At 47.2% G+C, this 14,088-nt stretch overlaps 1 protein-coding gene across 1 annotated transcript; it reads right to left on the bottom strand.

Annotated features, from left to right (window-relative positions):
• Positions 1–13,878, bottom strand: SLC25A48 (solute carrier family 25 member 48). The gene is made up of 8 exons (XM_083871626.1): positions 13,752–13,878; positions 11,953–11,996; positions 8,095–8,166; positions 6,817–7,069; positions 5,333–5,581; positions 3,975–4,108; positions 717–846; positions 1–137 (listed from the first exon to the last, which is right to left on the bottom strand). The coding sequence occupies exons 1-7, from the start codon at positions 13,798–13,800 to the stop codon at positions 724–726; spliced, it is 924 nt and encodes a 307-aa protein (XP_083727752.1). The 5' UTR covers positions 13,801–13,878; the 3' UTR covers positions 1–137; positions 717–723.
• Between the last annotated feature and the right edge of the window lie 210 nt (positions 13,879–14,088).

Below are 14,088 nucleotides of genomic sequence, written 5' to 3'. Positions count from 1 at the left end.
TCCACCGACCATGTGTCCACAGCAGCTGCTGTAGGTGCAGGATGGGAGTCTTCGGTCGGAGCAGCTGAGCCCTCACCAACACCACACTGCTGATCTGGCTCAGGAAGGTGTGAGACTTTCTGGTCTTCCTGGCAACACTTTTGAAATAAGAAAGAAGGAGATTTATGAAGTACTGCAGAAAACAGCAAAGACAGCCAAGAAAAATCCTGAGTATCTAGCTGCTAAAAAAGTTTCTTCAATCAGACATTTTTAATGCTGCTCCTTTATGCAACTCTAAGTTAATGAGAGAAAGAGTGAAACAGTGACTTGATAGTCAAGGCACTTTGAAAGAGCATAATTTCATATATTTGGGGGTGGAACAAGTGAGGAAAGAATACTGTGCAGGGACTATAATAAAAATGATATTTCAAAACTTATGAAATATTAGAGTATCATCTCCTTTCAAATTCTTATTTCAGATTGATATTATTTAAAAGAAACACAACAATCAGAACAGATTACAGTGAAATTCCAGGAGATGTAGACTGAAACTAAAATCTATTGGCACATTTACAGTCTGCTCTGAATCCCACAGACCCAAATTGTGTTTGGCTATTCAGGTGTAGGTACCTGTGTAAGTTATACAACTTTCAGAGGATCTATACAATTGCAACTCTATTTGATTCAAAGATTAATTCTGTAATTTTAATAAAGCTAGGGTGTCCTTATGTGCTGACCTGGAAGTTAGGGATTGGTCTCAGTTTGCCATCTTTTCATTGCTTTGAGAGAAAGTTCATAGCCAAGAAACATGGCTGCACTGGATGGGAATCCTCGCACTGTATTGACCATGAGGCCCCTACAAAAGACCTGTTGGGAATGGAGCAAGGTTAGAGCATAGAAATACACACTGACTATTTTAAGAAGAGGAAGAAAGCATTGAATGAAGTCATGGTGGGGTTCTGAAGAACCAAATCTTTTGAATTTGCTTGGAAGATATGCTCCCACTGCTGGTCTTAGCTGAGGTGTGCACAGGGGAAGGGGAACACAGTGGCAGAAGTCACTGGTTTGGCACCACTGTGCTCTGTGCTCCCTGTGGACCCCCATCTGTAGATGCCAGCCAGAGTTAAAGAGACAAAGGGTAAAAACTGGCCTCATGGAACTGGTGTAAAAAAGAAAGCAAGAAATCTAAAATGTCTTGCAGTGTGGTCCTACCTCACTACAGTCATAGGGTGACAGAACCACAGAGTGCTCTGGGTTGGCAGGAACCTTCAAACTCACCTTGTTCCAACCTCCTGCCATGGACAGGGACACCTTCCCTAGACCACATTACTCCAAGCCTCATCCAACCTGGCCTTGCTTCCCTTGGCACACATAAACGTGTGGGGATCATACAAGCCCCAGGCTACAAGAAGGTTCTGTTTTCATGCAGGAAATGCTCTGAGCCCCAGGGTGGGTCTGTGGGCACAGGAGATGTTTGGCAAGTGGAGAGGGAGCAGTGTGGCTGTGAGCCAGCCCAGCCATGCAGGGACAATTTTTTCAGGTTTCACCTTTGAGCATAGAAGGAATTTCTCAATCAGCTGAAAACCAGACTTCCTCTGTACCTTGCTGAGAACTCTCTCACTACTGCCTTTGGGAAAAATATTTGATAGAAGCTGACATTTTCCCATGAGTCTTCCTAAGGTCAAACTTCAGTACCCATACATAACTCAGCACTTTCTTCAATGAAGATAATAAATACCAGCCTTGAGATTTCCTTTATCTGGTCAATATATTTCTTTTTAAAAGATGCTGGCACGTATAAGAAGTGAAAGATTATGGGGCTTTTAAATGCTTGAACAGTAAAGGGCTTTTGAAAAAGCCTTGTCAGTCCTGACTCCTGGCCTGGCCAGGTCTCCCTTTGAACCCCCCTCTCCACAAACACCACACCCTGGTGTGAGGATGTGCACAAACTGCTCACTGTGGGGTGAGTCTGCTCACAGTATGATGGTTCCAGGGGGTGTCTCTGCGTTCCTGTTTCTCACAAAATCACTCCATTAACCACCAAGGCTCACAAGTCACTAATCTAAACACCCCAAATTCACAATAGATGTGAAAAGGAACATCAGGAATCAAATCTCTTTCCAGGCTTTATAATGACAAAGTTCCCACAGATACTATAAAAAACCCACGAAAAATCTTGGCCCCGAGATCAGAAGCCCTAAGATTTAAGCATATAACCAAATTTTCCCCCTGAAATTACTGAACTCTACTAAGCATCATCATATCTTGTGTCCAATAAGGCCTAGCATAATGCTGACTTGAGACAGAATCAAAATATGTTCACATAGTTTAGATAAAGCTTGCAATGTGAAATTTCAGTGTTGGGACATTTAGGATATTATTTGATTTATTTGGATGTTTTATTTTGTTAGGAAAGATAAGTTTCTGGGAGGAAATCTAATGTTTTTGCATTATCCATGAAGTAACACAAGAGACTCAAATAATAATGAAGATTTAGGATAAAAAGTACAGAGGCATAAATTTTTCTTATCAGAATGAACACACCTGCCTATGGAGACAAGTGTTAGTTTTATTTCTTTGTGTACATCAGGCAATTATTTCCAGCACTGAGAATGCTGTTCCATTGTCGCAGAATGAAAACATCCAGCCCTGGGTTTGCCATTTATCAGTTGCGAGTCTCCCAACATTTAAAAAGATTTTCCTTATGAGAGGAGGATCCAGTCTTGATTACTCAATCCTACTGACAGCTTTGGGGCAGGTGCCCATATGTGATGGCAGAAGAGCTACAAGAAATACAGAACTCCACCAGAAAACTCTTAGTTGTTAATTCAGGCAGGACAAGGGGGGCTGAGGATGAAGATGGAGAGTGAAGGGAAAGCCCATGGAAATTCCCGTTTCAGCCACCCTGCTGGGGAAATGCACACCATGTGGAAGGCACAAGGCAGGTACCGTAGAGCCTGGGCACCCTGTCCCCATCTGACTGTCCAAGCACAGTCCTCAGCATCTCTCCAGGAGCTTGTGCTTCACATGAATGTGACTTTCTTTGCTCAATGGCAAAAGCTGAACCAGACCCCAGGCTCCTGTGACAGCTGGCATGACATAGTGGCATGTTGGCAAATACTGAAATCACACTGACTTGTGATTTTGCAGGTTGTTTTCCTGTTTGTACCTTGTTTAATTTGTTACAGCTCTCTCAGAATGTGAAAATTAACACTTTGGAGATAAGAGACGACGTGCTGTTCTGATGATAAATATAGATTTATTTCAATATCAGAAGATGTTGCTTCCACAACCGTGCCTTGGCAACACAATGATGCTGCAAACCCTTATTCTCTGCTATTCACATTTAACTGAGGCAAAGTTTGCAGGTGGAACACATATCTTTTATTACACTAACAGACAAAGTCAGAAAAGGGAGATAAGTTGTTTGGCACTCAGCCCTTCTTCATATTCGAAACTAAAGCAATTCTGATTTAAGAATGCTGACAATCAGCTCTGTCTTGGTGCAAAATGAGGGCTAGGAGTGCAAAAGCAGCATTAGTTCCACCAAAGCATTGCCCAAGGTGACCAGACACACCCAGAGTGGCAGGACAGTCCCACTGGAAGCAGTTCATTGACACCAAAGTCAATGGGAAACATTGACTTTGCATTTTGCAGAAGAATTGCAGAGGTAAGACTTTCTATCTCTGATTTATGATGAGTCAAATTATATCCATGATTAAGTGCACTAACGTGAAATGTTGTTTGAAGTTAATTACACCAGCAGTATGTGACCCCCAGTCATTCATTTCTATATTATGTAACATAAATTATTACTCCCACTATTTTGATTTAGAAGGAATCTACACTATAATTACCTTCTGCCGTTATAATATATTAGCATTAACTGACTTTAGCTGTCTCTCAACACTGCAGATAGATTTTTAATAGACACTGTATTTTCCAATTAACAATTAAATACCTAATAACCAGATTTAACTTCAAATGCCACTTACTTTTAAGCCCTCCTTCTGGTAGCTCTGCAACATGCAGTCAAGGGTCCCTTTGTACTGGTTTGAATAAACTCCATCTGCCTGAATTCGACTTTTCACAACATCCATTGGAGTACACACTGCCCAGGAAACAGCTCCTGGAAAAATGCAGAGGTATTTGAATAATTCCTTCACTATACTTCCTTGCCCACAGGTCAGTGAGCTCAGAAATTCACATCTATCACATCATATTCATGCAATTTTCACATCAGGGCATTCACCCTTCTCAGGAACAGAAAATGTATTTCTGGGAACAAAGTTCCCTGTTTCTGGAAGAAGTGTTCAGATTTTGGAGGTTATGCTCCTGATCAGATGCAGGCAACCCAAGAGGGGCTTCTCCAGGTGGAAATACATCTTCTGCTGTACTTCTGGTGGAACATGGACATGCCATGGGAAGAGCCTGAGATGCTGCTTGTGATGATTTCAGAAAAAAAACTGTCTTCTAATAATTCCATTGTAAAGCAGAGATTGAAGTGAGGATACAAATAACAGGCAGGTGCATCTCTGGCTGTCAGGATTAGGCTCCTGTGAGATACCCTGTCATTCCTCAAAAGAAATGCCTATTTCCATTGATCAGCCTGCAGCTGAGTGGGATGGTTTGCCTCTGGAAAGATCAGTACATGACTGCAATCCATGGCCCAGCTGGACAGGCAAGAGTTTGCCTGGACCTACGTGTGCGTTGGGGCACACTAGAAAAACTATGCAGAGGCACCAGGGGCCTCTTTATTTGAGAAGCAGAGGAGAAGGCATTTTGTTATCATTACCTGAGCTAAGGATTGACCTGCCTTTATGGATCTGCAATTTAGAAATGGCCAAGAAGTGGGGAGTGGGAGTAGGAGTGACCTTTCAGGTGGTGGGGGACACACATGCCTGTTTTACTGGCAAGTGTACACGTGGGAAAAAGAAGATCAGTAACAGTCAACTTGTCTTCTGCTAGGTGCGGATAGGTGCACACCCTCCTGGTGGGCAGCCAACAGGTTGAAGTCCTCGTCTGGAGGCATCTTGGCTTCCACATATCCCTGGCAATGTTCTTGGCAGGCTGCCCTGAGGCATCCAGGGAGATACAGGGACTGTCTGTTCTCCTCTTCACTGACAATGAGCCCAGTGGAGGTCTGATAACACAACTTCTATAAAGTTTGTTGAGTCATAAAGTGCAGCTGTGGTGCCAGGGAACCCTGCCCTGGGGAAGGAAGGTCGTTCAGTCCCATGTCCTCTGCTGGTCTTCTGGAGGATGTGGTGGCCTCTGAGTCACCCTTGTAATCTGCCCTGAGAACCTTCCTGTTATTGCTTTGTCAATGCTGTGAGGAAATAAAGGTGCTTACCTGCTACACCCCCTGCCACCCAGATAGAGAAGGGATGAGGAGCAATGCTTCCATCAGGAGTTATCCAGTCACAGAACATTGCGTACGGGATGAAATAGGCGCAGTACCCGGGAACATCCCTCAGGAGCATTGCTACATTGCCTCGGTATACTCCTGCTATCCCCTCTTTCTGTAGGATTGTCCTTAAGCAGTGGATTGGGCCTCGGTACACAGGAGATCCAGGAACTGTGGAATCTAGTTTAACGTTTGCTACCAAAAAAAGAAACAAACAAACAAACAAAAACAAAAACAAAAAAATCCCAAAACTGTTAGAATAGATATATTGCCACAGAACTCCTCTCCCAAGCCCGTTGCCATTGATTAGAAGTCACTGCCATCCAGTTTCTTCTGCTGGAGTCAACAGATAGCATGGGGGAAAAGTTTTAGGGGAGAGTATTTTGGTCCATTTTCAGAAAACATTTAGACACTTCAAGACAGATTTTTCTTAGAGGTGTGGCATACCTCCCAGTAGTATATGCCCAGTGAGACTTCCAAATAAGTTTTAGGCAATGTGCCCAATGTGCCAATCATGGATTTTAACTTCAACTTATGCCAAGTCACATTTTCAAAAGCCTTAACATCTTCAGAGTCTGGCCCTTCCCATGCAGACCAAGTTGTTTTTGTAAAAGCCATTAGCTTGCTAAGACACATGGAGGCTTTAAAAATGGACATAATATTGTTTTATCAAAACAACAGAAAAATGCCAGCATTTTACAGTTAAACACCATGACTGTAATTGTGAGAAAGGTGAAATGCTCAAATCCAAACAGTTCAGCTCTGAAGCTGCTCCATGTCTTCATTTGGCTGGTGGGGTTCCCTCCACGCTGGCAGCCTGCAATGGAATTCAACTGCTGTCTAGAGCTGAAGCAGCTCCTTCTGCCTGCAGCTTGTGGACAGGGAGCAGCCACCCACTGCCATCCTGCTTGTGTCCCCTCCTGACCCATCTCAGCCTGCCACCTGGGCTATCTGGCACCCTGAGTGAAGTAAGTCAGCAGTTTATAAATGTAAATGGGAAATTTTCTGATTTTGAGCAGAGAAGAGTGGAATAACAGAGGTTTATGGGCAAATATATACAGGACTGAGAGTGTGCAGAGGGAGATAGGGAGCTGGCATTGCCACTGGCAGCCATGGTGCTGCTGCTGGGATCTCCAGGGGACCCACAGCCCAGGGACTCACAGTTTCTGCAGGTTCTGGTCTTGAGCAGACCTTCCTCATGTAGAGAGGCAGTTACAGATCCCAAATGGCTGGAAATGCTATTGGTAAAAACCCTACCCTTGAGCTGGGCAGGATGAGGTCCATCCTCAGGCAAAGGGGGGAATTTTTACCCCAACTGCAGCAGCACAAGGCAGCACAAAGCCCGACCTCAAACAAAGTAGTTCTAAACCTCTGTGTACATACCAAAGACCGGCAGGAAGAGACGGGAAGAAGAAACTCTTGCTTCCTACCTTTGTTGTATGGCTGTGTTTGCATCTGCAGCCTTATCTTGACCAGCTCCACGGGGGTGCCAATGCCCACGGAGATGAAGCCTGCCACGAGGCTGGCCAGGGTCATGTCGGCGAGGGAGGGCGCGGCGGCGGGGTCGCCGTGGCGCACTTGGCTGAGGAACCGCTGCGTGTTGCTGAAGACGCCGAACACCACCGAGCTGTAGATGCCGACGCTGGCCAGCGGGAAGGACATGCCCTTGAAGAAGCCAGCCAGCTACCCAGGAAAGGGAGCAGGGCTTAGAAGACTGAGTAGGACTGAGCAGTGTAAGCCCCGACTTGTGTGTTAGGTTAGGAATTCACAGAATTCACAGAGTTCACAGAATCACTGGGTTGGAAGAGACCTTCAAGGTCATCGAGTCCAACTCATGCCCTAACACTTCAACTAAACCATAGCACTGAGTGCCACATCCAGTCTTTCTTTAATCATATCCAGGGATTATATTTATTTATATATTTATTTAATCACATCCATGGAGTCCACCACCTCCCCAGGCAGGCCATTCCAGTCCTTTATCACCCTTTATCACTCTTTCTGTAAAAAATGTTTTCCTAATATCCAACCTATATTTCTCTTGGTGCAGCTTAAGACTGTGTCCTCTCATTCTGTCAGTTGCTGCCTGAAGAAAGAGACCAACCCCCACCTGACCACAACCACCTTTTAGGAGGTTCACAGAATCACATAATGGTTTGAGTTGGAAAGGACTTTGAAAGTCATCTCGTTCCAATCCCCTGCCATAGTCAGGAATGAAATGCAAATCCAAGTAGCAGATGTCTCTTGGAATCAACTCTTTGCACATGCTGAGCAAAGGAAATTGGTTCATGCTGCTAAAGGCTTATAAAGATTGTGCAGAATACAGGACATGGTTAAAAGCACAGGAACCCACAGAGAAGTGCCTCATATAGACAGTGTTTGTTATGGCTTCACCAAAGTCAGCAAAATCCCTCTGGGAGACCTTTTCCAGTGGGATCAGGCAAAAGATTCACTGTGGATGCAACCGATGTGGAGACACTGATCATTCCATGCCAGGGATCTCTTTTCCCTATAGGAGTCACCAAGTGGATTACCTTAGAGTTAAACAAGAGAAGGCTGTAGGGATTTGAAGGCTCAATCACATAAACTTTATTGGTCTTCATATAACTGCTGGTGTCAACAGCATTTGGTACAATTGCTTTATGTATTTATCTATTTATTGACTTGCACTTTCTACCAGCACATTTAAAGTACGGTGAAGTACTTACAGACTCATTTCTGTACACAGTGAGAACACACTTGAACGTATTTCCATATCCTTGTCCAGCTTGCAAACGAGTCTGCAAAAGACATTTGTAAAATGTGATTAAAATCCTATGCTTCCAGCCCAATGGAGGCTCATGCTACGTAAACAATGTGTACTTTGCTTTGAGAGCAAGTCCTTCCTTAGTCATAAATAGAACTAAGCAATAAAATAAGATATATGTGCATCCACCCTCTTGAATTTTGCCAGGAGCAAGGCTAAGCAGGATCTGAAGCTCTCTGCAACATCTGGAATCAATGACTGTCAAATTGCTCTCCAGTCTGGACCAGCCACGCTGACCCAGCACAGCAGGCTGCTGGTGTGCACTGCTGTCATTGGCAAAAGCCTGATTTATGTGGAAATTAGGAGAGTGGTGTGGTCTTCTCCATTTGGAGACTCTCTGGGAAGGCTGGGATGTGTTGCAAAGAGAGGAGAGGTGAACTCCCCTGGGAGACTTTCTGGGGTCCTTCTGCTCCAAGGTGGATTTTAAGACACAGAGATACTAATTGGAGCTAAAATAATGCAGCACCATCTCAGAAAGTCTCCATGCTTCATTCAAAAACACAGTTTCATATAATTTCAAAAAAGGACATCTTATTTCTGGAAAGAAAATTGGTTATACACCTTCCAACAGATGTAAGAAATGGCACAGGAGTAACATCAAAGCCTACAGGATTAAGCATTTCCCCTTCTCATATGTATATATTTGATTGTCTTTCATTCAAGCTGCTCACAAGGTTGCACTAGAAACATCCTAACAAGGGATGCATTTTTTGGGCTTAGAGGTGTGCAAGGAAATGGAAACACTCTTCACAGCACCTCAGGCTTCATCTTGGCTGACGCCAGAGTTCATTTTTTATAGAAAAATACACATGCTCCATCAGGAATGTTTTTAGGAAATGGGGAGAACATTTGTGATTATATTTATTAGCACTGCTGCTAGCAGTGAAGTCTGAAGGGACACTGCCAACCTGCACTGGAGGGATGGTGTCCAATCCCCTCCACTGGCTCAGCCCTGATTTACACCAGGGTGAAGCAGGAAGTTATTTGGGAATTTAAAGCCCAAAGGAATGTGTGTCTGCCAGAGTTCATGACTGGTGGGAGCTTTTGGAAGGCAAACAGCAGGTAGGATGGCACAATCATTTGGCCCAGAGCCCTGCAAGAGGCTGCAGTGCCACCGTGGGACCCTGGCAGGAGCAGAAGGGACCAAAGTCTGTGTTCACCCCTCAGCCCAGGCTCACCAATCACCTTGGGGTGGCTCCATGCAGCTGTTTGCACCCATGGAGCATCCCCACTCTGCTCCAGGCCTGGCCAGAGCCCACAGAGAAGCAGCAGCAAAAGCAGAATATTTTCTGAGCACTGAGAACAAGCTGGTACATGAAGATGATGCCATGGCTCAGGCAGCACACATTGTGCAGTGTGGGCAGCCCCAGGCCATGGGAGCAGACTGGGTACACTGTGACTCACACTGGGGATAACAGGGCAGGGGAAGGGGGCTGGACCCCAAGTGACCCAGGGCAAGCTGACCCCAGTGCCCAGCCCCGAGTTCCCTCCTGGCTTCATCTCAGCTTATGCATTTCCACTTGCCTCCATTGGCTTTTTTTTTTTTTTTCTTTTACCCAGTAACCAGTAACTAGAAGTTCAAGTTAATACATTTTTTGAGTAACTAAGGGCAACTGAATGTTCTCACAATCTGGTTCTCACACACATGACTCTTAGCTAATCTTTTAACATCCAGCACTGAAATCCCTGCTGGCATCTGTGACAAAGTCAGCTATATCAGTATGGATATACCTCTGGAAGGTTCTCCTTTTTGTTATGTTTTGATTAGATAGGGCTCTTGGGTGACACACAGAAGCTGAAGAAAGTTCTGGAGAAAAGAATGCAATGGGTAGGATGAAAAGTGAATAAAGGCACAACTTCCAGAGTTTTGCGAGGAGGTAGAAAAAACAGCTGCTGGGGTTTGATGGAAGCTGGAACAATGGGAAGAGGTGGCTGAAGGGGGACGAGGTGGCTTGATGGGAACTGTGGTGTAGATGCACTTACCCCACAGAGCCTTATACTCAGTCCTGCCTCCTCCCCCTGATGGGGAAAGACCCCTTATTCTCTGGAGGCTGCAGATGCTGCTGAGCAGCCCCTTTGCTGGCCTAGTGCTGTGTAAAAACTCTTTTCCGCTCTCCTGCTCCTGAATTTGGAACATAACAAGTCTGCCTACTTGGTATTCCCAAGGCAAAGCCTTGCCCAAAGCCAAGAGCAACAGAGGGGGCAGCCTGACAGTTGTCTTTGTAACCACTGAAGGATGGGCTTGCTCTTTCTTGGCATCCAGAAACTCGATCTTTCTGAGCAGGATTCTCTTGGCCAGACTCCCCCAAAGCAGTCGATGAAGCCATGACCACCAGCCTGAGATGGGGATTGCCTTGGCAAGGCTGGGCAGAGCCTGCTTTGCTGCTGTGCCCTGCCCATGGCTGGCTGGTGTGGGCAGCCTTGTGGCTCCTCCTGCATGGGGTCTGCACCCACCTTTGCACAGAGGTGCCCTTGGCACTGGCATCACTTTAGCAGCTCAGAAAGAGTAGGGCTGGCTGGGCATCTCCTGGTCCCAGAGGAGGCTGGTGTGTGCAAGGGGGTGGCTGTGATGGCTGGGAAAGGGATGTGGTGTGGGCCATGCTGGGCCCTGTCCCTTGGCATCACCCTCCAAAGGTCTTTAAGGTGCCAACACAACCAGTGGCTTTTGGGTTTGCCACAGCTGGCAGCCCTGCCTGGTGCCAGGGCCAGGCTTGAAACAGAGCAGGGAACACAGATCACAGAATTGTAGAATAGCTCAAGCTGGAAGAGATTTTTGAGGTCATCTAGTTCAACCTCCCTGCAGTGAGCAGGGACATCTCCAACTAGAGCAGGTTGCTCAGAGCCCCATCCATCCTGCCCTTGAATGTTTCCAGGGATGGGCATCCCCCCACCTCTCTGGGCAGCCTGTGCCTGTGTTTTACCACCTTTTTAATACAAGACTTCCTTATATCCAATCTAAACCTATTCTCTTCCTGTTTAAAACCAGTACCCCCTGTCCCATCACAATGGGCCCTGCTAAAAATTCTCTCTTTATTTTAGGCCCCCTTCAAGTACACAGGAAGGCCACCGTAAGATTTCTTTGGAGACTTCTATTTTTCAGGCTGAACAACCCCAAGAAGGGCAGAGAAGCTGAAGTGATGAAAGCTGCCCATAAATGCCTGGGCAAAAGAGGGAAGGAACAGGATCCTCCTCCCTATCTCTGCATCAGTAAGGATGGTCAGTTTGGTTGAGTCAGGATGCACTGGTGTGTGCATGGGCTTGTCTGCATCATGCTGACAAATACCTTCTTACTTCTCTAAATCCTTCTGTTGGAGGAATAATTATCATGCAAGAACCATAAACACTGTGTGTCACAGCCCTAGGATAACAATTTCAGCACTCTGCCCTCCCAATGTTACCAGCATTAGGAAAACATAAAAATGTGCCTACAGCAAAACAAATACAGTTCCCTCATTGCCCTTTGAATATTAGTCTGTGGCAAAGTTCAATAAAACATTGGCAGACCTGTTCAGTGAACCACACATTAAGTAAAGCCAGGTTAATTTTCAGCTTTAATTCTCCACAGAGGAACTTGCATGTATCAGTCAGTTCTTTTAGTTTCTCATCCAAAATGAGCATTGGAGAGGAAGAAAATCTGTTAATAATGTTCCAAATTGCCCTTTGAGATAAGTGAAGGTCCTTGGAGGCATCAGCTAGACAGAAGGTCTGAACTGATGGAGGTTTGGGTGGTGACATGTGAACACAGTTCAAAGTGTTTTACCTTGACTGTGTCCAAGGGATGGCCCGCAACCACACTGGCAATTCCTGGGGATGAAAGCAAAGTATTATACAAAACACTGAAGCTTTTGTAGCAGGACAGGATGCAATGGGTTTAGAGGAGAGAGGAGATTTCCATAGGAACAGTTGTAAGGGCCAGAGCAATGACCAGCATGATGCCCTGTCCCTGACAACAGCTAAAAGCTGAGCTTAAACACTTTTCAGTGTACACTCTTCTGGGCTGTTCTTCAGCTTTATATCTCAAAGGCATCAGAGAAGTCATGTTTGTATATCCTGTTCAGGACCAACCCCTTTTGCTCTCCTGTAAACTCACACAAATTTTTAGCCTCAGAATGGTGACATTCCTGTTTGACGCAAGGCAATGCTTTCTCCTGGCTCAGAGTGATGTCCTAGCTGACTGCCAATGGGACCTGCCAGCTCCTCATCATTTGCTGTTTTAAGAGCAGTTTATAAAGATACCTGTCAGAGAGGATTCAGACGCAGAGGATCCTGCTCTGTACAGATCTCTCCAGTGCCATCCTGCCTTCCTCCCCATGGTTCTCTGGGGAGAAATTGGCCCATATTCTTACCATGCACCCATGTACTCACACTCTCACTGCCAGGAGCTCTTGTGGCAGCACAGAACACAATTTGGTTTCCCTTTTCTCCAGGAGAATGGAACACGTGTGCCATGACCAGGACATGGTTTTGTGTGTTTGTATCAAACAACACCAGCAGGTTTTAGGGTTTCTGGAGAGTGGGTAAATTGTGATGCTTCCTCACCAGCAAATCTCTGTGAAAACCAGTGCCCAAAGGTGCTTTGGACACTACACGTAATATCTCACTCATAGTGGGTTAATACTGTAAAGAGCATCATGTCTTTGGTCAACACATTAAGACTTTTCTAAAAATGTGTTAAAAAATGTCCCCTCTCCTTCCAGACCTGGGACCACCCATGGCCCAGTGCTATGGGTGAAAACTCTCAGCTGCCACTGCTGCTGGTGGCTGTTCACCTCCCAGGACATCCTGTTCCATTGCCAGGGATGTGCAGCAACAGCACAGGGCAGTAGGGCAGACAGGGCAACCACAGCCTACAGAGATCCAAAAATCAGCTGCTCACGCAAACTTTTGCAGAGGTTTTGGGTATTTCAGTCTGCTAACTTATTAACCTCATCTGGCAGGAGAACTGTGAGCACCTCACACCTGCTCCTATGCCGGCTCCGAAGGGTCACCTGAGCACAGGTTTGCTCTGGTGCCACAGTGGACCCTCGGTCCTGCTGCAGCCCTGGGGGCAGCAGAGCCGGTCACCCTCTCGGCTGGCAAACCCAGTGGGTGTCTCTCAGTTCCGTAAACCTTGTCCCATTACTGACGCCTCTGTGTGACGTTTGGCCTCCTTTTCTTTCTGCTACCTGTTTCCCGGTGTTTGCCATCGGAATTCCCAGCAGACAGATCAATCCCTGGCCATTGGCCCGGTGGCGGCGGTGGGACGGCGGAGTGACAGAGAGCCTGTCCCGGGGATGGGGACACGGGGAGCCCCGGGCCGGCAGCTGCCAGCCCGCCCCGAGCGCTTCCAGCCCCGGGGCAAGGACGGGAGAGCCGCCGGGAGCTGGGGACATGCGGGGGGCTCTGGATTCCGGCCCGGCATCACACGTTCTCAACTTGAATTTTAACTATCCCGCCCGTGGAAATGGGATTAAACCGCACTTGCGAACCAGAGCGTGGGTGACCCGCGGAGTTTTATCCCGGGCAGCCCCGCCGTGCGCCCCTCGCTGCCTCCCCGCCCGCGCTCCCGGCATCACTCACCGCCCACCAAGCCCGCCACGAAGTCCTGTATCTGGACGCTCCCCATCATCCCGAGCCCGTCCCGCGGGGCTGGGGGTCCCTGCCGGGCTGGGGGTCCCCGCGGCGCTGCGGGCTCGGTGCGGGCTCGGTGCGGGCTCGGTGCGGGCTCCTGCGCTCCGCGTTCCGCGCCCGCGGCTTCCAAGCGCTGTGACATCACGCACCGCAGCTTAAAGGCGCCGCGGGGCCGCGGAGACACCGCCCGCCCGGGGCGGGGAGGGTCGCGGGCCAGGCGGGCGTGACGGCAGCGCCGGGGATGGGATCGCCCGGCAGGGATGGGGCAGGAGCGCCGGGGATGGCC

The sequence above is a fragment of the Zosterops lateralis genome, assembly GCF_965231275.1.
Source record: "Zosterops lateralis genome assembly, chromosome: 14".
NCBI classification, from domain to species: domain Eukaryota; kingdom Metazoa; phylum Chordata; class Aves; order Passeriformes; family Zosteropidae; genus Zosterops; species Zosterops lateralis.
This window is presented reverse-complemented; position numbering and strand designations above follow the sequence as displayed.